The sequence below is a fragment of the Chlamydotis macqueenii genome, chromosome 5 (genome assembly GCF_036417535.1).
Source record: "Chlamydotis macqueenii isolate bChlMac1 chromosome 5, bChlMac1.mat, whole genome shotgun sequence".
Taxonomy (NCBI): Eukaryota; Metazoa; Chordata; class Aves; order Otidiformes; family Otididae; genus Chlamydotis; species Chlamydotis macqueenii.
Window position 1 is genome coordinate 65,528,706 of NC_141560.1, and position 25,840 is coordinate 65,554,545.

General features: G+C 36.2%; 1 protein-coding gene across 1 annotated transcript in view; it reads right to left on the reverse strand.

The window, feature by feature from the left end:
• Positions 1-6,545: 6,545 nt before the first annotated feature.
• The window catches only part of METTL15 (methyltransferase 15, mitochondrial 12S rRNA N4-cytidine), a 101,228-nt gene continuing 81,933 nt past the window's right edge, over positions 6,546-25,840 (reverse strand). The window contains exons 4-6 of the mRNA XM_086749404.1: positions 19,837-20,028; positions 17,588-17,766; positions 6,546-8,201 (exon numbers count right to left, since the gene is read on the reverse strand). Of these exons, the coding sequence (XP_086605530.1) occupies positions 7,756-8,201; positions 17,588-17,766; positions 19,837-20,028 (817 nt within the window). The 3' untranslated portion in view covers positions 6,546-7,755. The remainder of the gene's footprint in view (positions 8,202-17,587; positions 17,767-19,836; positions 20,029-25,840) is intronic.

Genomic DNA, 25,840 nt, shown 5'->3' on the forward strand with positions numbered 1-25,840 from the left:
GTGATTAGATCTATCTTTCCTCATCAAAGTTAAAAACTAAAAAAAAACCCAAACAAAGCAAAAAAAAAAAAACAACATTGTTTTCTCGGCACAAGGCTCTACTTGAAGAAAGGAATCCATTGCCTTTTCCCAGGAAAACTAAGTACTTCATAACTTTGTTTGTTTGTTTACAAAAAGCCTGCTCAAATGAAGCAGAATCCTGAAAAGTAAGCTGTAACTTGGATAGACTGAGCAAAATATTTGCCAACTGTAACTCTGGAAGTGGCTAAATTGCAAAAGAGTATTTTCAATATGCTGCCGCATTACCGAGCTATTGGGAAGTTTGGTATTTATGGAGGACTGTATTCCCACTGGGATATAACTGGATCTAATGGTCACTGCAATTAAGGTCATTCATTAATTATTTTTTTTTGTCTCAAAGGAAAACATTGACTACTGACAGTTCCAGGAAAATTTCACTTAATTCTAAAAGAACAACAGTTAGCTTGCCCCAAGAAAAAAGTAAAAGTTATCCGATTCAAGCAGCAACCAGAAAATACCCGCTATGCTCGGCCTGTAATATGTTGTTTTCCAAGTAACTATGAGCTCTATTAATAAAGCATTAGCTAATAAGTCAGTGCTTTAAGAAGTAAGCTATTGTAACATTTTCAGGGGAGGCTCAGATTTTAATCTAGGTGTCAGTCATCGCGCTATCAGCTACCGCGCTGCTCCTGCCCAGGTGCGCAGGCTGCAGCCCAGCGCGGCCGTGTTTACTTCAGGCACACGTAAGAAAAATTGGCAGGGTCCTGGTGCGAAGGGCACTGTGACGCATCCCCGCTCATCCCTTAATTACTTTGGGTTTAGAACACGATTAAGTACAGTCCAACTATATGGCAGGGTGTTTGCCAAGCTCATTTAATTAATCTACTGTTTTATAATTTCACATCACCTGCTAATTTCTAATAGATTAATTGTGATAACTACAGTATGCAGGCAGTTAAGGTTTTGATCCCATGGTTTTTTAAGCAGCAGAAGCTTTCCACAGCAGCAACAGTAGAGACTAAATGCCCTCTCCTCTCAAACAATTTTTCCCTCATCCTCCTGCCCACCACAAGAGAGGCAGTACAAAAAATTATAGATCAGCTTCAATTCCAAAGATTTTTGCATTAAAAAAAATTGTACACCAGCTTCAGTTCCAAGGATTTTCTTTATTAATATTTCCCTAACTTTAGTTTTTTGAAGCCCTCAGCCACCATTAAGCCATTGTGAAATGCGGTGTATTGCACACCAGGGGACCTGCCTCCGCGTCAAGACGGTTGTTAATTCAGCATTATCGTATTTCGTTACTGTCATACGAGCCCAGGCCGTTAGCCTGGACTGCCTCATACTCAGCGGACCCTGTTTTGCACAAAGCCAAGGCCCTTCTGCTTTCCCAGGAACCCACCTCTGCCAGTCCACAGGACTTCCCTTTGCTCTCTATCAGCTCTCACTGCCTACTGAGATTTCCACTCCCATTTCTACCACAACTTAGAGAAATGGCACACTTGAGAAATAAAGTGTGTGTGTAACAACGCCATACGCGTCAGTAAAGGTTGCAAGACGAGGCTCTCAGATTGTGCAGGTATTAACAGGTAGGCATGTGTCATTAGTCTTGAGAATATAAGTTTTGCATGATATTACAAAACAGTTTTTGTATCATCTTCATTTTCAGATGCTTATCGGCCAGGTTTGTCAATACTTCTTATTTCAGTTCTTTGCAAAGTCTATGAGAGATGTTCTTAAGCACGAAATTACTTCTGATTAAAAAGAGAAAAGTATACAATTTACAGGGAAGGTGTGTAGAAATGAGCTTAAAATATAGTCTGAAATAAAAAAAAAAAAAGCATCTTTTTTAGCCTGAATTGTTGATGATGAAGTTATTATTAAGCTTCCACACATTTTAGCGTACAAGTTATATCATGATGCTTCAAGACTTTTTTATAGTTACTAACTTGTTATGTTATGTTCCTATGTTAATATTATTATTATAATTGCAGCTAATATAAAATGCTAATAACATAATAAACTTAGTAGAGACTTTTTCTGAGCTCTAGTATACATTCAGTGCAAATATGAACCATAGACAACCTAAAACTGAAAAGCAGATTACTTTTTCTGTGTCACAATTACATCCGGACTCAAACTAAAGTGGCATGTGAACAAGCGACGGAGTAACGCTAAAATCCAAGCTTTCACTGAGGTGTCCCAGCTTGTATGAACTCTAAGATGTGATTTATAGAGCGTCATTTATTTTCATTCCAGTATCTGTCGTATCCCCTAATGTTTTACAGCTCATGTAGATTTTTCCACCAGCACAGAAAATGTTTTCTTTAATGAATGTCAAAAAAAAACCCATGGGGTACATTTACACTGCTATGTCTGTAAGAATTGTATGGGCACTAAAGAATAGCTAGATTTTTTTTATACATATTTATTTTATTCCAATAATAACTTGTATGTTTGAGGCCCTCACTGTGCAAGTTTGTTTTTCTGTCTTTTGACTTAGGTATCTTGATTGAAGTGTTTTCAGATAAGAAAATGACCCGTTCTTTGTTCTCTTAAAACTCCACTTAGCATAATTTAAGACAACTACTGACCTGTAAAAGAAGTTCTCCTCAGGCTTTTATGCTGTATGTCCCGTTGACAATACACACGCTGTCACTGCTAACAATTTGCAGGTGCACTTCAAAAAAGCAGAGAGCAGAGGAGTTCCCAGGACAGACAGAGGGAGCTGTGTCTCCAGTTTTCCTCTTTAAAGAGGCAGCTGTAAACAAGGTGTCAAGCTTCAATTTGCAAACATGAAAATAATTTTTAAAAACTCCAGCTTGTTTTTGACTATTACAGCCAATCAAATCAGGAAAAATAGGACTTGCCTAAAGCTCAAGCTACAATGAAAAAGTTTTTTTTTTATAAACACAGCTATGGTAAGACATTCAGGCCACTGACCACTTGCTCTGTTTTTTTCTTTAGCTTAGATTTCCCATGAACAAATATTTGCGCCTTTTCCTGTCTTAGTGATGTAATGGCAACATTGAAAAACATGGCATGTCATCAGTAAAATATGTCAGAAGGAAAAGTATTAAATAGCATTAATTTTAATCATGTTGGATGGACAGGTATTACAGGTTTCTGAAAAAGAAAAGCTCTTCCCTCTCACTCACACTGGGAGAAGCTTAGAAAGGATTCAGAAAGGTAAACACAATTCTGACTGCAAAGGAGACGGAGGGAAAAATATGCAGAGCTGGATTTAGAAGCATATATACCTTCCCACTACTACCTTCGATTGTGCACTAGAAACCATGCTCTGCATCCATCTATGGAGATTGAGCTACCTCACTGCTACTGCTCATCCCCAAACAGGCAAAATTAGGCAATGAACAGAAAAAATAACAGAATACTGCATACATGTATATGGAATTTTGTTAAAATTGGATGTCAACTTAACCTCATCATAAATTGTATGGGTTTTTTTCTAACATGCTCAACTTTATTGCTTATTTCATTTTAATTAAACTTATTTTTCTCATCTATCTTCCACAGGGGATGGGAGAAGGGGAAGGGAAGAAGTTGTTCTACATTAATTCAAATTAATTGCAAGATGCACTGCAGCACTGCAGTCTTAATTAATCCACAAACCCCTGCTTTAATTCCAGTATACCTCATGTGTAAAAAAAGCGTCCACATTTCATTATATGTCTGAAAGAGTTACAAATACAATTGTGTATTATTCTAAGTTACAGATTAGTTTTAACTAACTGCTATATCAAAAAATAAATGTATGGATACAAAGGTTGGCTCCCATACTCCACTGAACAGCATTTGTAATCCTGGTGTAAATGGTCCCAATCCTACTGAAAGGCCCTTCCTGGAGAGATTTTGGGGCCCAAGAACAGCAGGTCCAAACCTCTTCATTACTCTTGCCAGAGGAAAAGATGTTAAGTAAGATGGGCAGCAAAAAAATTGGCTTATGAGTTCATTACTTCTCTGTTTATTCAGATTTGTCTCATTTTTCACCAGTGCTTTTGTACAGTGATACTCCAAACAATGAGTCAAGACTGTTATCTAAGTTATTTTAAAATTTAAATTAAATAAAATCACCAACAATCTGCGTCTAAGACCGCTTAGTGCCATCATCCCGCCCCTGCACGTCACCTTTCCTCAGGGCACGGCTCCTCACGCTTCCTCTCTCGTTTTGCTGTCACACTGTTTAGGAGCATAAACTCTCCAACTAATACCGTGTCTTCTCCAATACAGAGAGTAATATTAGAGCAATTATATGAGTCATTAATAATCACAGAAACAGTACTCTAGAAAGCAGCATGCAACGTCTGATACGATGCTTGCTACTAGTGGAGCCACTTGCTACTGGTGTGTACCGACGTCAGGATTTTCCCTGTTTGTGCATTAGGAATCCCCTCCTTCCAACGGCCATCCATCAAACACCTCAGTACATCTGAACAAAAGCTGACGTTTCAGACTGGGATTTTTCCAAGTCAAGTGGCAATCTCAGCAGATGTGGCTATAAAAGACTACTGAGAAATTACTCAATTGTAATAGTTTAAAAAAAATTAAGAAAGAGATATTAATTCCTTATATTACCTGAAAATGGTATCATTAAGCCTTTGCATTCTGGAATAATGAAACTGATTCTTTTTCTTTAGCAAGCAGTAGGGAAGCAATAATTGTTGATAGGCCCTCCTGGGCTATAAGTGCATCTAATTGTGCTTATACTTTAAAATGGTATTTTAAAAAGTACTCTATTTTTACTATAAAAATCTTATTCACAGCACAACTGTGTCTAGTTTTCAAATAATTATTCTATGCAAATCTCTTCACCAGGTAGGTACTTTTGACAACATATCAACTCTTTATGTTAATTTTCATTGACTAAATAACATTTTCTAATAATTACAATAGAAAGTATGTTTACAATGCATACAAATAAATAGTCTCATATGCTAAGTTTTCTCCATACTCTTCTGAAGTACTAACATAAAAAGATACACCCTTTAGCAATACGCTCTGCATGCACATATTGTTTGGCAACACCATCGTCTCTCCACAACTACCACTTGGTATTTTCTACAAATATTCCAGATATTGGATGGTTCTAGTCTTCCCATCGTGTACAGCACAACGGTATTGTCATATTACTTGTAAACATGGTCTACAATCTTTTTTCTTTGTTGATAATCTTGCATTTGGCTGTATTAAAATGTACATTGCTGAGGCTGAATGGCACGTTTTTAGAAAGTATATAGAATTTTTATCTTGACAACACCACTTGGTTTTCAGAGAGACTAATTTTCCAGCAGATATTGTCTCCTTCATAAATACCATTTTTAATTATTGTAAAAAAGTTTAGTTTTACTAACATGTCACATATATCTTGTTAGGAAAATTTAAGATATTCTATGTAGACACGTGCCCTGCTAAATACATAAAGACCTAATACCCTTCACATAACATAACTTCACCTACTAAATGAAAATGAAATGCTTAAAGATATAAGAATACTTAAACTAAATATAAACAGAGGTTTTTCCAGGAAAATCAGAAAATTCTTTTTTTGGGCAAGCAGAGGTTAAAATTCCAGGACACTCCATACCACAAGTTTAAAGCCGAAAAGTGACGAGACCCTTAGAGGAGAGAAACAGATCCTCCAAAGACAAGAGGTCAACAAATGAAGCACTGCCATGGCAGTGCAACTCCAACACAGAGGTAAAGAAAAGTTTCTTACTTTTCCTAACTGAGGAAGTGTACTTACAAAAATTGATACACAGTAGTTCAACTATGGTAAGAAACTGTGCCTTTGAAATTAGATGTGAGAAGTATGGCTTTTAAACATAATTTTAAGCACAAGGAATTTTAATGCCTTCATATAATTTCTGGGATACTGATACTTAACTTCTGCTACAACTGCATGGTCTTTTCCTGAAGTGTGCTCCTGAACACCACACAGCATGGCACTGAACTCTTCTAAGCTTATGTTGGAGGAGGCACAATTTTTCCAACCTACAATTGGAGTACATTTCAATACGTAACCATAGCTAAAAATAACATTAGCTATTTATATTTAATGTTTGGATGAAAAAATGTCTATTTAAGGTACAGTGCGTTGTCTCTAAGATGTCAACAGTAAGTAATATTATTTGAAGTGGAATGTTTCATTAAATATTTAATAGTATGTATAATGAAACTAGGGGAAAAATATTGAAATTTCAGAAAAGTATGAAATGTCCATCATCATTTGACTGTTATTTCAGATTAGTGACTGATGTTATCATCTGTACACCTAAGAATACATTACATGATTTAGTTTTACCAAGGAATTAAACAATAGTCAGATATTTTAATATATTGTATATTACAGACAGTGAATCTGAATTTCAACTTGTGCTAATATGACCCAAAAAACTCGCATGAAGTAATCATTTACTGCAATATAAAGACGATGCTTGATGAAAATCAAGTCCAGAGTGATCCAGTCAGTTCTCTTTCAGAAGCTAGTGTGGTAATCAATCAGCTCAGAGTCAGAAGTTGCATTTTTATTCTACCAGTCAAGTTTCAGGTTCACCACAAATGAAATTCTGCTACCGATTTTGTTACCCAAATACGGACATTTTTTTTCTGAAGAGATGAGTCAGATGTCAAAGCTGTTGAAACTTACACTATTTTGTGATCATTTTTAACATACAAAGACATTAAAACAATGGTCTTTTAAGACAAAATATAAACACAAAACTAAATCTAATTCATATTAACTTACTAAAAAATAAATTATGTTACATGTTTTGCTATCTAGTAAAGCATCCAGACAGGAAACCGGTGTTACAGTGGGCCTTTTACAAAATAATTCAATACTTACCTAAGTAGTACCTCTTAATAAATGATAACCAGCAATGGAGAATACTTCCTAAGACCCACAATACTCCTTTTTTGATGAATTAATCATAATTCCATCAACACCTAAAAGTTCTACTGGATCTATGCACAGAAGTTAGGGTCACAGGAAGAAATTCAAATGATCAAGTAGAAATCTGACTGCTTGCTTGTAGTGTCCAAGCGCAAACAATGGTCTTTTAAGTATCTTTTTTCCCCAAGATACATTTATTATTTAGAATTCATAAAAATTAAATAACGAGGTCATCACTCAGATGGAAATACTTATTTTTAAAAAAGGTAAGAGCTCATTTAGAAATTCCTGGATAGAACGTTACATACTGATAGCAATTTAACTAAGAACTAACTAGCTCTTGTGCCACAGGCATTCATGCAACAAATCAGCTGAGATACAGAGACTTGCATATCACGAGTTCTTAGGTTAGTTTAAACTTACTCCAGACTAACCAGCCGTCTGACTTAGGGGTGTGAAATCCACCCCCATAAAAATGTGTCTGTCTCAATCAGCTACTGCATTTAGACTGTTAACGTTTTGAATTTAATCTGAAGGTAACACTGTAAATATATCAAACCTGTAATTTTAAAAAACTTTGGTTTTGATGCTGTTTTTAAAAAAGATGTCTTTGTTGTGTAATTAGTAACACTCACTTATCTACATTTATTTTACCTTTTGATGCTCTAGATTACACCCTACTTAAAAGGAAGCACAAACTTAAAGAAATGTTTTCCAACATTCTTCACTTTATTTTTTCAGTTTGATACTATCTGCCCAGTTACCCTTCTGGAAAGCACAATTTAAAGGAATTATACAATTACATAATCATGTATTGTGTTTTAGAGTTTAATAGCAGCTCTTAGCTTGGCCGACCTTCCTCTTGGGTTTGTTTGGATATCCTTGGCCTGAGGTGTGAGAACTTTTTTCTGTATAAAAATCCACTTTGAGTTGGATTTTCCATGGGGAAGTTCTTGAGTATCTTGTTCTTTGGAGCATTTTTTCAGAGCCTGTCTTATTTTCTGCTTTGCGCTAAGATTGTACTTTTCTGTCATGTCTATTCCATGTAGAAAACGTTTGATAATACGATCTTCTAGTGAATGAAACGAGAGGGCTACAAGGCGACCTCCAGGTTTTAGAAACTTCTCCGCTGTCTTCAGCCCTATAAAGAGTTCGTGGAGCTCATCATTTACAAATATTCGCAGGCCTTGAAAAGTTTTGGTAGCAACATGCGTAGGTCTCTGAAGCAAGTCTTTTCGTGCATAGCGTGCTGATGCTGGAAAAGCACCTGTGATAAATTTTAAAAGGTATATGTTAATATCTTATCAATCCACCATGGATGATGACTTTAAGGGAAAAGTATACTTAAACTGAACCCCGAGTGATGAGGTTCCTTCTTTATAATATATCTTTAATTTCTGCTTTGAATTCACATTTCTGAAAGTAAATCCTATTAAACTGAGCTGGCCTCAGCTGAATGTTGGGTTTTTTTCCTAGAATCTTTCATATAATTTCCTTTTGCAAATGCTTAACAAAGTTAAAATACAAAATGATGGCTGAAACCTAGATAGGAAAAAAATGAAGATGGGATAGATACGTCTCCCTTTACAGCTCAGTGCAGTCAATGTCAGTTCAGTATTTGTGACGGTTTAAGTTTTTGATTAAAAAAAATTAATATACAATGGACACAATTTTAACTGTTGACTTCTAGATAATTATGTATTTCTACACAGGCAAACAAAGAGGAAGACACTGCCTACTTGGTGATAAGTATCTTTAAATGAATTAATTCAAGTGTAAAAGAGATATCCACACCTGAGGATAAAAATTGTTGACCACAACACCTCTGTTTCTTCAAATGTTTACAAAAATACCTTGAGAAATTTAGAAAATGCAGCTGATACTGTTGCTTTTCTTTGTGCCTATGCAGCAGAATGTGTCAAGGTATGAGTTGGATGAAAAATCATGAGATTAAATAATTTTTATTAGATGCACAAAACTCTGTCTTCCTTTCTCCAAAATTTTTGTAAGTTATAAAAGTCTCTGTAGAGACTGAAATTTTGATAGGAACTTTAAAATATCATTATTTAATGTATTTTAGACTTGAATCTTCATTACCTGAGTACAGAGCAAAAAGCTAGAGAAGTCAGATTTGATGGATCAAAGGGAGTAAAATGCAAGAGTCTTACAAGATCTGTGAAACCTCAGTAAACTTTTAATCTATTATGTAAGTGAGTGCAAGAGTCTGGTAAAGATAAATTGAATGGATAATGCTAGCACCTAACTGGAAATAATTATTTTTCCAAACAAGAGGGACCATTAGAGACAAGGCAATACTGCTGGTATGTATGTATTAAAATGCCTTAATTCCATGCCATTGCTAAACTACAACATTAAAAAGCAATAGGTTTGAAGTAAATGCAGTTCATAATCAAGTAATTTATGTTCTACACAGTGGAGTAAAAGAAGACAATATGGTACCTCTGAAACAGATTGACTAAGTTCACATTTATACAGGTGATTGAAAAAAATAATAGAGATACCATAATTCAGTATGTTGGCACAAAATTATTTAGTAGTGGAATTCTTGAGAGTTTTAAAGGTAAGATTTTACTTATGGCAGAAAATGTAAAGGTTTGGCATCACAAACAAACAAGCGATCATCAGTGTTCAGCAAAGGGAGAGGTCAGCAATGGGATTTAAAAAGTCAGATATTATTGACAAAGTTATTATCATGTATGCAACGTGTCTAATGTGCGTTTCTGCATACTCAATTTTCACAACTACGCTCCCTACGTCCTCTGACTCTAATGCTACCAGTTTCTGAATTACCTGAAGAGACCCATCATAGCTGTGGGTGTTCCCTATTCCTACAGTCGGAATCCTTTGAGACAGAAAGTGGCAACAGGATCAACTTCTCCCAGCACAAACTACTGCACAGGAACTTGTGGCTTTAAACTCTGTTTCAGATCAAATAGATTTAACCTGCGGGATCTAGGCTCCTCCCTCACTTAGAAACTCTAGAAGAAGTTACACTAGCTAGCTAATACAATTTGTCTTTAAGAACATCACGTTCTGTACTTTCTATAAATCACATAAAGACTATATACCCTCATTATAGGATTCACAAAGCCTTCTGATGAAAGAGCTAAAAGGAGAACTCAAAATCGCAGATTCTGTCCCAAAAAAACCAACTAACACCAAACTTGTACTACCTGGCACAGAATCTGTTTCCATATTTCTTTAGATACCTAAAAAAATAAAATTATTTGAAAATGGAATCCTTAAAACAGCCATTGGCTGCCATTTGTGTTTGAGGAAACGTGTCTGTTAACGCGTAACACAAAGGAACGCTGTGCTGAGGAAAATAATTTTATTTAAATGGTCAATTAACAGCTACAAACACTAGCAGTATGCTCAGAACTCTTGAATAGTTATTAAATGAAACAGCAAGGTTTAAAATCAGCACGTAATGTATCCAACACCACCACAGGACATACATGTTTCCATAGCCCGCACACACAGCTCCCTGTTCTCTGTAAGACCTGCCATAGGTTTCAGCCATAACAGCTTTTTTCTTCAGTAGAATTTGAAATATCAGATACTCAAGTATTTTTTGAATTCAGTTACAGAAGTCATGGTGTCTTGAATAAGAAAATACTGGTTTTGTAAAAGATCTCACACAACAAATCTCTCTCTTTTTCTAAGCCTACTTTCAAAACCATTGAAAATATACCTCACTCTGCCCCTCCCCCTTCCAAAATCAAACCCACTGCTGCCATGTTCACTCTACAAAAACAGTTGTAACTGGAACCTAAAAGCACTGTTCCCTTACAAAATATTAGCTATTAACAAGCTAGTGGGTTAGAAAACAGGGTGCATTTTTTCGGTTCTATCTGCATTGTTCCTGTCCCTTGCTGAACAATTTACAGCTGTGACCTGAAGAGCATCAGTTTTATACTTTCAATTTTGGGCTGTTATAACCCAGAGCTAGCGTTCACCTCTCAAAGCAGATCTACAAGTTTTAACTATCATATTTTATCAGTCTAAGTAGTTTCCAAAAATACAACTGGTTTTCAGGGGATGATCCATTTCTGATATTCTAAAAGTATTCCAGCTTCCAAAAGTATCACAGACAAAAATAAAGCCAGCCCATAAGGGTACAGCATGTAATTTAGGTACAAAACTGACCAGGCTTCTTGATTGGGACCTAACCACAAAAACATAAATCTAAAAGAGGACTTGGGAGTGCTGGTGGATGAGAAGCTCAACATGAGCCAGCAATGCACACTTGCAGCCCAGAAAGGCAACTGCATCAAAAGAAGCATGGCCAGCAGGTTGCAAGAGGAGATTCTACCCTTCTACTCCGCTCTCGTGAGACCCCACCTGGAGTACTGCATCCAGCTCTGGAGCCTCCAACATAAGAAGTACATGGACCAGTTGGAGCAAGTCCAGAGGAGGGCCACGAAGATGATCAGCGGGCTGAAGCACCTCTCCTATGAGGACAGGCTGAGAGAGCTGGGGCTGTTCAGCCTGGAGAAGAGAAGGCTCTGGGGAGACCTGATAGCGGTCTTCCAGTACCTCAAGGGGTACAAGAAAGATGGGGAAAGACTGTTCAGTAGGGCCTGTTGCGATAGGATGAGGGGTAATGGTTTTAAAATAGAGGGGATAGATTTAGATTAGACATCAGGAAAAAAATTTTTACAATGAGGGTGGTGGAACACTGGAACAGGTTGCCCAGAGAGGTGGTGGATGCCCCATCCCTGGAAACATTGAAGGTCAGGTTGGATGAGGCTCTGAGCAACCTGATCTATTCTAAGATGTCCCTGCTCCTTGCAGGGGGGCTGGACATTTAAGTGTCCCTGCTAATCCTTACTAGTCTATGATTCTATGATTCTAAAATGAGATCCTTTGTCTAAATTTCCACAGCCAATCTCACTGGAATTTTAGTAAAATATTGGAAGTATTATCTCCTATATCACAAAAAAATCTTTACTTATTTGAAAAAACAAAGGATGATATAAAATCTACTTCAAAATTTGTTTTGTAAAAATCTAAATGGACATGACATGCTGATATCTGGCTAGATTTTTAGTAGTCTTTTAATGAACACTGCTATTTCACAATTGCAATACTGAATAGATAAACAAAATAAATGAGATAGTGTCCTAGTCACACTGGTAGCCTAGCAGGTCTTTGGAAGGTTCTTCCATTTGTCCTGCCTTGGTTGTTGAGTGCAGTGTCTTTCTACAACAATCTTCTATGACGATTAACAGTGACACTAATTTATTACTGTGAATTAATTTCTCACACACTGAAGAAAGAGATTAAAACCCAGCTACATTCTGTAAGTACAATACAACCTCACATGCCTCAGTTGAACCTGCACAAACAGCACTGCAGCTCATATATAATGGCACTTATTAGTACTATTAGAGTACTAATATTCAGGAAACTGGTAAAGAAATGCAGCCAACTTTGCAGCTTTACACAACCAAAATCCCTCAAACGAGAAACAAAATCAAACCATTTCCAAGTTCAAAGATTTATTGGTCTATGTTCAGAGACTAGGATTAACAAGTTAATTTACTCCATGATAGTGATTTCTGTCACACTGTGTTTCATCTTTTCAGCAAAGGCAGGAGATTCTGATCTGTGCTCCAGAAGTGAAAAATTTTCCTACCTCACTCTTAGTCCTCCGGTATAGTTAAATAAAAATCTATTTGTGCTTTCTGCTAAGGCACAAAATCTCTCACCCAGCCCCCTCCAATTACCATGACACTAAAAGAAAATCCTTCCTGGTAACAGGCTGTACAACGTACAAAAATATTTTAAAAATCTGTATGGGAAGCTTGTAAAATGGATTTCATTCATAAAAACACCACGCTTCTGGCTAGATGACTGGTTTGAAATCCCAATGAGAGAAATTATCATTTTTAGTTTTGGGATGCCCTGATGCTACTTACACTTTAAAAAAAAATCTAATAGATTCACATGTTGAAATGTATTGAAATTTTAAAGCTTGTGAATGAAATTAGCAACGTGCTGTGCCTGTCAATATGAACTATTAAAGTCCCCAGAGTGTATGAGAGTGGGAGAGTTTAAAAATTAATTCAGATCATGCACCTGTTTGCAGGAATCCGTCTGTTGAATTAGCATTGCATTTAATAAGTTTCTGTGACGCAACTCATGTCCTTTTGTCTAGGCTCCCTCAGTACAGTGTTAATTCTCACCCATCTAAAATTCAGGCAATATTACAAGTTGCAAACTGATAATTAAAGTCTATAAATGTGAACCAATCTGAATGAGACTGGCTTTACCCATTAAAGTTCTTTTTAAACTTTTGAAATTTCTTTAATATCTCATCATCAGTTCCTTTCAAGTTAAGTCCAAATGATTACATGATCTCAAAATGATCTGTGAATAGATTATGTATCTTAACACAGAGAAAAATTAAATTTTTAACAAAAACTAACAGCTAACAGAATATATTACCCGCTGAAAAGAAATAAAAATAGATCATCAGTTGTACAGAAAAAGCATATTAAAATTCTAAAATTTCACTATTTTTAACCAGTTTTCTTGCACATCAAGTTAAACCTATTGTTTCCAAATAACTCGATGAGCTACAGCAAAAGCCATCAGGAAGTGCTTCTTAACGGACTTCAACACATCTATTCAGAGACCTTCAGTTGAGAACTACCGATCTTCAGAATTTCCAGAGCGTTCAGCATTGCAGACAGCTGTGTGAAAATTATGAACAGTGAATGGAGTTGGACCGTGCCGCATGAAGAGATGAAATTCACATGACTGAATAGAAAACTCCTTTCTCCCGTGTAAACTGCAGACTCTGTAGCTCACAGAGATCTCCTAATTTACACGTATAGAAGCCTTTTGGACAACCGTTTGAGAAACTGTTTTAGGGTTTTTTGTAGGACCTTATTCATTGGCACAGTATGTAGAGATAACTTTCAGGCTCTATGACAAGAAATAGAAGGAATTATTTTCTTGAGTTGGAACAAAGGAGAACAAGAAATCACTTGGATACCTGAGTTAGTCCCAAGCTGTTGTGGGCTATCTTGACATACAAATCTATTTATATATATTCTTCCAGCTATACCTTAAAATTATAACTCTTGCTGATAGAAACTTTAGAAATGTCTGATTGTTCTGTAACTACTGTAGAGCTGTTTTGTTTGTTTGATTTTTAATTAAATCCCTCACTTTTATCTCCCAGTTAATTAGCAACAGCAATACATGTTCTAACCTTTTGGGGCATGGTCGTAAAGACCAGAAGTCTGGCATTCTAAAAATAGAAATGGAATTTTCCAATTTCAGGCTAGTCTAAATCTAGATTCATTGGGATTCTGGTTATCAACTGGATCTTAACACAAAACTTTGGCTCATTGGCTGGATTTTTGGCTTGTTTTCTGGCTCCTATAACTAGGCAAAAAAAAAAAAAAAAGAGATCTTGTTCTGGAGAGATAATCATGCTTGTATAGAGTCTTCAAAATCCAAAATGCAAGGTTTTATTATTCTAATTAATATTTTATTTTTCAAAGGACTTGACATTTAACTAATAGGTCATGGATTTTACTCTGGTAAAGTCTGGAATTAGGGGGGTTTTTTTTGAGCTGCGCCACCAAGAGGATCCTGTAGCTGTGGTCTCTGGCACTTCAGCTCATGTTGTGGTTTAGCCCAACTCACCACACAGTTTCTCACTCACCCTCCCTCTCCTCAGCAGAAAGAGGGAGAGAACTGGAGAGAAAGGAAAATTCGTGGGTTGAGATGAAGACAGTTTACTAGAATAGCAAAGGAAAATTACAATAATAACCAAATATAAGGATATTAAAATATACAAAATAAACAATGCACGATTTCTCACCACCCGATGTCCCAATGACCGATACAGCTCATCCTGAGCAGCGATCACAAAAACGAAACCAAACAGCAAGCAAAGCAGCAAAAGAGAGACAGCAAGGTAAGGAGAGAGATGCCCTCCGCCTCCATGGGCAACCCCCACTTACATACTGAGCATGACATTTATGGCATGGAGTACTCTCTTTGGATAGTTTGGGTCAATTATTCTGGCTGTATCCCTTCCAGCTTCCTGCACCTGCACTTTAGCAAGACTTGGAAAGCCAGACAGCGTCCTTGGTCTCATTAGCAACAACTCATAACATCAGTGTGTTTATCAACATTCTTAATTCTTCACATATGAAATCCAAAACACCTTGGCTGCAGAGAGGAAAATGAACTCCATCTCTGCCAAAACCAGCACACATAAATAATTCACAGATATCACTTTGCATAAGAATATATATTGATGATAGATGATAAATTAAACAAAATATATTATAATTACCAGAAATTTTATTAAGGTATAATCAGTTAAAAAACTAGCAGGATCCACCATTATGCTCCTTTACAGGTGGAATCAAATTAAAATTGGAAAAAGTTCTACCCAGAACTAAATTTGTTTTAACTACTTTGCATATTAGAAAAGAAAAAGCACACAAGCAGAAAAGAATAGAATCTTTCAGGTCGGAAAAGACCTCCAAGATCAAGTCCAACCATCAACCTATGACCACCATGTCTACTAAACAATGTCCTGAAGTGTCACATCTACCTGTTTTTTTTAACACCTCCAGGGATGGTGACTCCACCACTTCCTTGGGCAGCCTGTTTCAGTGCCTGACCACTCTTTCAGCAAAGAAATTTTTCCTGATACCCAATCTAAACCTCCACTGGCACAACTTGAGGCCATCTCCTCTCATACTATCACAAGTTACTTGGGAGAGCAGACCAACACCCACCTGGCTACAACAACCTTTCAGGTAGTTGTAGGAAGCAATGAGGTCTCCCCTCAGCCTCCTCTTCTCTAGACTAAACAATCCCAGTTCTGTCAGCTGCTCCTCATAAGACTTGTTCTCTAGGCCCTTCACCAGTTTCATTGCCTTTGTCTGGATGCACTCCAGCAACTCAATGTCCTTCTTGTACAGAGGGGCCGAAAACTGCACACAGTATTCAAGATGCAGCCTCATCAGTGCTGAGTACACGGGGACAATCACTTCCCTACTCCTGGCTGGCCACACTGTTTCTAATACAAGCCAGAATGCAAACCATACATATTTACTCTTTTGGCAAATATGTGCAGGATTCATTGTCTTTGGCATGTATATCTGTTGCATGCCTGATTCATGTACCAAGTTGCTCTTCAACTGTAGCAGACAGTTCAAAAGTGAGAACAAAAAAATCCTCATTGTCACAGAAAGTGACCACTAAGTGATGACTCACATGTAAAACATAAAACATGAAGGGATCTTCAATCACAGTCTTTTATGCACTAGTATATTTATTTTCTTAGCTCAAACTAGTGTACCAAATTATTTCAGAAGTTATCGAGTTGTTTGTTTAAAGCCTATAACACATTACATCTTTAGCATAGCAATACGGTTACTTCCATCTCAATGATGGCACATCGTTTTAATCAACAGTTTTTCCAAGAGCATGAGATACGTGTGACAAAAAACTAAATTATTAGTTCACGATATTGGTGACAGTGACTATACTAAAAACATAACTCTGAGTATTACAAAAGACTCAGTGTTTTATCTCTTTGGTTTTTTAAGATTGTCCCTACCACACATTCACTATATTTACAGTAGGGGCTTACAACAGAAAACAGTGTCTTCAGGTCCTTTAATCATATCAGCTAAACTTTGGGCCTCGGTTGAGCAGACATTTTGCTCAAGTACCCTGACTTACACAAATCCAGTTGGCGGTCACTAAAAGTAAGTCTCTTAAACTTCCAGTTTACGTAACACAAATTTTTATGAATAAAATATATTTTTTAAATCTTCAGGATACTGATCCAACATTTAATGCTATTCTTTAGCAAATGTTAAATTTGCATGGTCATTTTAAAGGTCTATATTGAAGGGAGTCAGCAATTTAGACTTATTTGTGACAAGACCCAGTAATTTTAATATCTTGATTAAAAAAAAATCACAAAGTTACATATTATAATATTAATAAACAGGATCTGTGCCTTACATTTTTCCTTGAGAATTTTCACTTGAGAACACAAACATGAAGGTTCTTGATGCGAGCACAGTTCCTGCCTAACTACATTTTGTTCAAGTTGTTTACAGTGAAGAGCAAGTAAGATGAAGTGTTTCAATAGTCGCTTCAGGCTCATCTAATTTACATTCACAAGGTGAGGTAAGCTATGTATTGCTTTACTTTTCGCTTCCTGGTTCTTTAAGCAGACAGAAATGATCTGATTTTGTTAATAATTGGAAACTGCCAGGGTACTTCCCCTCCAAATATTAAAATGCAGAAATTTTAAACTAAGAGAGCTATATGACGTATCTGACATCTGAAGGTTGGGATAAAGAATTCCCTAGGTTGCTGTCATTCTGTGTTTCAACTTGGTTGGCAAAATGATAAATCACTTCATGTAAAATCTATTATTAAACTAATAGTCAAGCTACAATACAAAAAGTGAGAGCTTAAAAAAAAAAAAAAAAAAGAAAAATAGGAGAGAGCTGACATCAGAGCAGAATAGGCAGGATTAGACCCTGCATGATTTCAAGTACAAACAGATCCCTCTGGGACTTTGAGGATTAATATTTTTTCTCCTCAGCCACTGTGAAGAATTAATGAGGGTACCTGCAACAATGCTTGCAAGCTGCTGAGTTCTGGTGATGGGGTATATGCTGCGTGCCTGAATGATGGCTGAAGCGATTTTCTTGGCGTGCCTCTCCTCCCCGTATGTTCTCAGGATGGACGCAAGCGCCTGTTGATCTAAAGCGTTCACAACATCAGCAGCAGTGGGCATGTCAGGGTACCTACGCACGAGGAGAGCCAATTAGTTCACTGACGTCAGTTTTCATTGACAAGAGGTGAAGCTTCGTAGCATTGAGACATAGTCAAACACACACACACTGCATACAAGTGCCTTTGAGGTTTTCAAATAAGAGACAGCAACTCTGTGAAAACAGATATAGCTCGCACCTTTTAAATCCTTTTTCTTGCTACTTTAAATGGAGTTTGTTCCTTAACATCAACTAGAACAGCTGAAACTTCCAAGTATTATCATAAACTATGCTTAATGAGTTGTCAAGAATAAATACATTTCAGTATCACGTTAAAATGGAAATGTTGTGTGACATTTAGCCAGATTTACAATATAAACTTGCCCCTTATGGGCACATTTTAGTCACCTTGCCTTATATGTTGTTTTCTAGTCAGAACTGATTTCAAGGACTTTTTCTTTCACATCTCCTGTTATTAAAACAATTGCTCATGAAAATAACTTAACTTTACTTTTCACTAAAAGGTGTAAGAATTTATATCCAAATATTGTTTTGAGAGAATATAAATGATCTAATATTACAAATAACAGGAATTATTACAATATAAACAGTATAAGCCATATATTTATTTTTCTAAAATCTCTGTCACTTTTCGATTTAAATAGTTCAAGGTATTTTATGAACATCATATATGGGTTCACTGATTGAAGAAAACACACAACCTACTTAATAAATTCTCTTCTATAAAGACATGAATGTGCAGAATATCTTTCAGGCATTTATTACTCTCCTGCAGTATCTTTCCAAAGATAACAAAACTTGGAAATCAGAGGCAAGTAGTATCATAGCAACAACTGTAGTGCAAGGCTTTTGTTATGCCACAGGTATCCTTTGTTCTTATGCTCCTGTGCAACGTATGTATTCTCATGATGCAAATACAAGCCTGGAGTTCAGATTCTGGAAATCTGAGGGCTGAATCCCAGAAGGATCACAGGAGCTTTTTACACAAAACTGGAAAAAGCTAATATCATGAAATTTGCTGTGTTAAAACTTAACATTAATGTGTTAAGATAATTCCTTAGAAAGTGAGGCTTCCCATCGGCTCTATGTGAGCAATGAGAGATCAAACGACGTTACTTAAGAGCACAGGTTCATCAAAACACAAAGCAAAAATTTTCATTCTCCCAGCAATGCACTATGCAATTACTGCTGTCATCTGCACAACAGATACCTTTGGCTGTTCATGTAAAAAGCACAATGCTAATATATTAGATCGATTGAAGATGAAAACTGCTACATAAGTAGAAATTATCATTCCATCATTGATTTACATGCTCTTGAATGCACTAAACACCAATTCTAATAATTTAAAGACAGATTATTTGTTTAGTAATTGCTAATTTGACAATTAAGTGAGCTTGATGTGCTTCCTACACAATGTGAAAGGAAGTTTATAATATTGCTAAGGAAAGCTTGCAATAAATCTACAGCCATGGAAGACAACATTATACTAGTGTGTTAAAAGCAACGTTGCTATCTGATTTCAATTGGTAGATACCATGGGTGGGGTTTTATTTATTTATTTTATATTACATTCCTTTTAGAGAGAAGTAACTGGGTCAGATAGCCATTGCAGAGAAGAGGGAGGTGGTTCCTTTCCTCAGGGAGCAACTGAATGTGCTCAAGTGAAGGTTCCACAAATAGTAAGTGTGGCAGACAAGGAAAGGGACTGCAGTAAGGGGTTGTGAGCCTGTAGATAAGTACAGTCTGAGAAACTGCAGAAATAACAGGGAGAAGAAAGGCCTCAAAGTGAGATGTCCCTGTGACTGTATACCATATACTCCAAAATGGTAAAATTTTAATGGTTACTCATTTAATTACTCATCACTGGAACTTTCCTCTTATTTCAAAGAAGGAAAAGATGATAACCAGAGTTCTAAGCACTAAGATCAAAAAAAGCTTTGTGGCAAAAGGAAGACAGCATACTTGTGCAAAATTAGATGTGGTTTGATGAGAATTCTTCAATTTAAGGAGAAATTAAAGGCATGGGGGTTGCTGAGCACATAGTTTTTGAGTTTCAAGAACTATTTTATTAACAGGTACCTGTCACTATCCATCCTCATGTCCAAAGGTCCATCCTTCTGCAGGGAAAAACCTCTTTCAGGTGTATCAAATTGCATAGAAGAACAGCCAGCATCCAAGAGAACTCCATCTAGGGTTCCTGGCTCAACTCCAGAGGAGATTAACAAATCCTCTGACTGGCTAAATTGTCCTAGAAGAGCTCGAATCTGTTTCCTGTAAGAAAATCACAAATAAATAGCCTTAATTTTAGTTGTAACAGTGCAATATCTTCCCCTTTGTACAACAGGAATCAGACAGTAGAGCTGACTTGCCTCAGAAGTACTAGGGCTACTCTCAAAGTAATAGTTTCAGTACTTTTCATATATCAACATTGAAAACTAGTCCAACCCATCCATCAGTGGCTACTTAAGCTTCTTTAACTCTTTACTACTTTCCTGCTTGATCTCAAGCAAATGGAAACCTAACTAAAATTTCATTTTTTTCAACACGTAGGAACCCAAAGGGACACTTTTCACATCCAGAGGGAATGCCCGGACCACCAAGGTCACTGCTCCGCTGAGCAGGGCCCTTAGTCAAGTGAGGCCAAAGTGTGGAAAAGAACGAACAGTTCCTGGACTTAAAGGAGAAGCAGACATGATGGAAAATGACGGCACAGCCTTGTGGTTAATACTCACCTGCCGGTAAAAAAGTCCTGGGTTCCTGCAATGGGACAAACACCTTTCTTTTTAGTGGTATTTGCGGTTTCAAAAATAATTGGGCAAATGAGACGCATTGGATCATAAGCAGACAAAATACTTGAGTGTAGTTTCGATTCAGGCACCTAATCACCAGGGAGGGTATAGTTTCACATGTGTTTTTGTGCTTAGCATTCTTCTTTCTTAGATTTAAGGTGGTTCTCGCTTAATATTGCCATACAGGGAAGGGAAAGTGTCACGGCAAGGGAGATGATGACACATCTCTGAGGTGTCCAGTGCTTGGGTGTTTAAACCTGGACTTTTGATTCTCGCTTATATATAAGACGACTTACAATTAAACTATTTATTTCCTCTATCTCTCAAAATCTCAATGAATTTCATGGATTTAAAAAGATTAACCAACGTTTTGCTGCATTTTTAAGCAGTACCTGCAAAACACAAGAGATTTCTGCCCCTAACAAGAAGCCACTGCCTCCACATCTGAGTTTTGATTACAGTTCGGATAACTGCTCTTCAGCCCCGTTGATTAACATTCCAATTGTTACACGGATCCCTAGGTTAACTCATATAATTTTGTCCAAGTTACATGGGCAGCAGTGAATGGATGGAGGCAGCAATGCCTTTAGCTACAAGGACAGCTGTCCATATCTCTTTTGACACTTCAGCATTATAGTAATTTTGAAAAGAAAACTTCAAAACATCAGCTTAAGTCTAATCTTTCTTTCAGGTCAGTTTAACATGACAACAACCGCCACTATGACACAACTCCAATGGCTACAGTTTTAAAATAGTGTATGAACAAGGAATCAAAAGCTTTTTTGCACCCATTCAATTGAAGTGAGAAAATGTTTTACCAATAAAAAAAAAAAAAGAGAGAGAAAGAAGAAGCTGCATTAAAAAGAAGGAGTTGTGAACACAACCACATGGAAGAACATTTATCTACACAGTGATATCCTCCTCATTAGAACCGAATGAATCAACCTATTTAACGTGGCACAAAAAAAGAAACAGAAAATACCTTGAATGAATGGATTTCATGAGGGATATCATGATCACACATAGACATTTTTGATTACTGTCCAGCATATAATTAAATTCAACTATTCATCTTAATAAGAACTGACAGTTCCTAAAAAGCACAACACTCCACTTAACATATTTAAACCAATTTAAGCTATATAATTATAGCTTTGATATTATATTTCCCCTCAACATAATGAGAGGAATTTTCTTGAAAATCCATACCACTTTGTCCAACTGGGCAGTGTTTCTAACTTTACAACTTGTGCAAATGAATGAACCTCAAAATTCTGTACGTAGGAGATGAAAATAAATGAGATCTGGAAAAAAATTATAAATTGCCCAGCAGACAGCAATCCACGTCAGTGGCTGTGCAGTAGTGTTTTACTGTGCTACCAAGCAATTTGAAAAATTATTCTGAACTATATTCATAACTAACTGGAAATTTGATTAGGTTTCCTTAAACAAGTCATAAGTATGTGGATGGTTAAGATGTTTGGGACAGTAGCCTTTGATTTGTGGTCTGACAACCCTTTGTGATTAGGAAGAGGTAATTAAAGAAGAAGTATATTTGAAGGAAGTTGAAATTTACTCTTTGATAGAGAGATGCTTCAGCTGGAACATGTTTTGGAGTTTGCAAACAGAAGAAGATTGAAAAAGAATTAGATTGACATTTTGATGCCAGCCTTTCAGTTGTGTGAAATGATAGCTTCAGTATATAACCTGTTTGTTATACACTGCACTTTGTGTATCAATAGTGGGTATAAGTGTCTTGGTGAATATAAATCTTTACTAAAACCAGATGCTTTTCACATGATATTATAATGACTATATTAAAATGTTCAGGACAGTTCTTTGAATTCCTGCTTCTTTGTCAACTAGAAGAAACAATTTTAAGCACCTTGAGTATCTCACACATCTCAATTAAACAAAGCAAGTACACTGCTATGAAAGATTTATTACCTTACAAAAGGAAATACAAATATCAACTCTTCTTTCAAGAGGACAGTAACAATGATCATAAGGATGACAAGGACTAATGTATCACATTATGAGCATGACACATTTATTTAAAGAAACATATTTTACCAAGCATTCAGAAGCATTTATAAGAACACAATAAAACTCTTCCCATCTACTATCTTTATACCAATGTTCCAATAATAACTGCCTGTTACGCACATTATTTTCTGTAAAAAACGCTTAATTTAGCGTCAATTCCTTCTGCCTTCAGATTTTTGTTTACATCATCTGTAAATCCTGTTTGCAGAATAACCTCAAATAAATAATAAGAAGCTGTGTACCCTATGCTGTCACATGCCTTCTGCTCTCCCCAGATGTGCAGAAATTCTTTTTGCTTTCTTTTTCAGTGTTCCAATGTTTTCCTTAAGCATTAGAGGATTTATGTTCCACAAGCACACTTACCTAGTGTGAAAATGTGTCCATTACCCTTTCTGTCCTAGTATATTGCAAAAACAGCACTTAGTGGAAAAAGCAGGAAAGGTAAACCAGGGAACAGCCCTAAGTAACAAATAAAATGGTCAAGCTTACAGTTCAAAAAAGCCCAAGAAGAGTGTATCAAAGCATCACAGCCCAAGACTGAATGGGGGTTTTAGGCGAGTCATTGGGGATACCATCAAAAGTGTTAAGACTACAAACGGCCAAATAGAGAGCGTTTCAATAATTTTAGGTGATTTTTGAAGGTTACAATCTAACTAAATCCAATGGTCTTCCTTAAGAAAGAGCATTTCAACTTAGTACTCGAACAGCACTTCACATATTCAGAATATTTTAGAAATATAAAACAACTGTGAAAAGCTTTTAGCCCCTCTCTTATAAACGGAGAAGTAAGATTTGCAGGGTTTAATACTCAATGACTTGAAGATACCTATGTAGAAAGCTACGATAATTTCAGAGATTATGGTCTGAGGACGTAAAAAAGCAGATAATACCTGTCATATGTTTAGCTCTCATTTGGCTTATATGTGTGTGTACAGTAATAGCACAGTAATTTTTGATAAATTCCCAACCTCTAACTTCTCAAAATATTCAACATGCTCACTCCCTATTTATTATTGTTGACATTCTCCAAGAAAAAAAAATATTCAAGGTTTTAAAAGAACACTGAGAACACAGACAATCTAGCCAATTCTAAAAACAATAAAAGTTATTTCAGCTGCTACATACACTGTTGGGGCCTTAATAGATTTTACTGCGCAACAACCTCAAGACCTTGCAGAATTCTCATACTGTTTGCTACAGCTGGAAAATAACACAGAACCTTGGGTTCAGGACCATTTGTTCAGGTCATAACACAGTATTTTATTATATTAAACTATGACACATAGCATAGTAATTTTGATAGACAGCATTGGAACCATGCTTCTCAATCATATGAAAGAGCAGAATGAGAAAGAGTGTGAAGTCTCCTAATGTATTTCAGGCTCTTCTGCTTTCAGTTAATCTCTATTGTTGTACAACACTTTATCAAAATATTTATTTTTTACTTCAGTCAGCTGTGAGGGATGTGCATAGGAAAAAAGTAAAGCACAAATATAGCTTCGACAAAATAAACAGAAAATTTTTCCCTTATCTAGTTTCTCTCCATTGTCACAGAGGTTGCTGTGACACCAATCATTCAAGTAATTTCACAGAATATTATGATTATGCTTTCACGGTGCTTCGCTATTTTTTATGTGTATATAACAATGCTTGCTCTTGATCCTTTCACTATTGCTCCCCTTACAAATTCTGTGTATGAATACACAGAAAATTGAGAAGAGATGATTCTTTGTCAACAGTGGAAACTTTCTTCTGCTCAATCAGAATAAATGGTTTCTTTGAGAGAGACAGAAAAAACAGTTTTTCAGCTAACTCTTGCCAATGCACACAACAAAGGAGGAGACCAATCTGATGCTTGCTTTGATTCAGTAGCTCCACAGATTGCCAACAGGGGTGCCAATTAGCGCCAGCTGTAATGAGGATATTGGTACAGACCTGGTTTGGTATCATTGACTGACTTCACCTAGGTCACTCAGCAGCTGTTAGAGAGCTGCGACTTTCACTCATGGTATGCCTGGCATACCTAGAAGCAAATCACAAAGCACTCCAGTCGTAAAATTGTGGAACTTTCAGCATCCTACCTGCGAGCGTTCCTCTGCCTTGGTGCAACACTCCTCTCAAAAAATGCGTCTGACTATTCTGTACAAAATTTTAAATGACCTTTGACAAATGGAAATTGGCACGGTTTTTGTGTTTGCAGACAAAAAAAAAATAAAAAGAAAAATTGTAACATCTATTAAGTTACAAACAAATCTTGTCATTACATTCCTAGCTTTATAAAAAAAAAAAATAAGTACAGCTCTGAAAAAAAGTCCATATATCTATTTAAGAACTAATAGTTCAATCTAGGCTGGTTTTTGTACCACAAAACTACAAAACCAAATCTCAGACATTGATAAACAAAGACCTGAAAATGGGAAGAAGCATATATGAAAAGCAATTCCCAGAGAACCAAGTAAGTTCTTATTTTCAAATTTGAGGGCTATAATAATAGTTTTATTCTGTGCGTTAAGATCATAGAAATGTTATTTTAAGTATTTATAAATTGGTAAACATTCACATACCATGTTCTCCCATTTAAGAGTGGGAACACTGAAAAGGTATGTATGCATTCTAGAATTGTTTTAACAACCTCTCAAGCAAACCTGTAAGAAATTTCAGGATGCCTCAAAACAGATTGCTCATTATTTTAATGTTCATTTTTACTTTATATAAAAGTATGCATTCCACTCTTCTGTCCACTAACACAATTTCAGTAAAAACTACTGTTCTAAATTGAAGGAACAATCAGCACTGTTTCAATTCAAGGAAAATATATAATTATTTAAACAAAACTGCAAATATCAAAGATCATTTCCGTAGAGTACATCAGACATCTTACCATATTAGATATCTTTCGTAGCAGGTATGTTCCTACTGAACAATGTTCTTCTCTGCCTAAACTACAGATTAAGGTGGTCATTTTTTTCTGGGCAAATGCAAGACTAATAGAATAAAAACTAGTGATTATTGAGGCAAATTTCAAATGTATATGCCTCATCAAAAAATAGAGAAAATGTATTTTTAATTTTCCCAAGTAACACTACGTTTTGCTGAGTAATAAGAGCAAATTATATTATTTTAGGCAACTTGCAGCTAGTCGGAGTTAAAATCTTTGTTATAAAATACACAACAATGTTATGCATGTCACCTGTATTACATAATATATGTAAAATATGTAATACGCTGTCATCATTCAAATGTGCTGA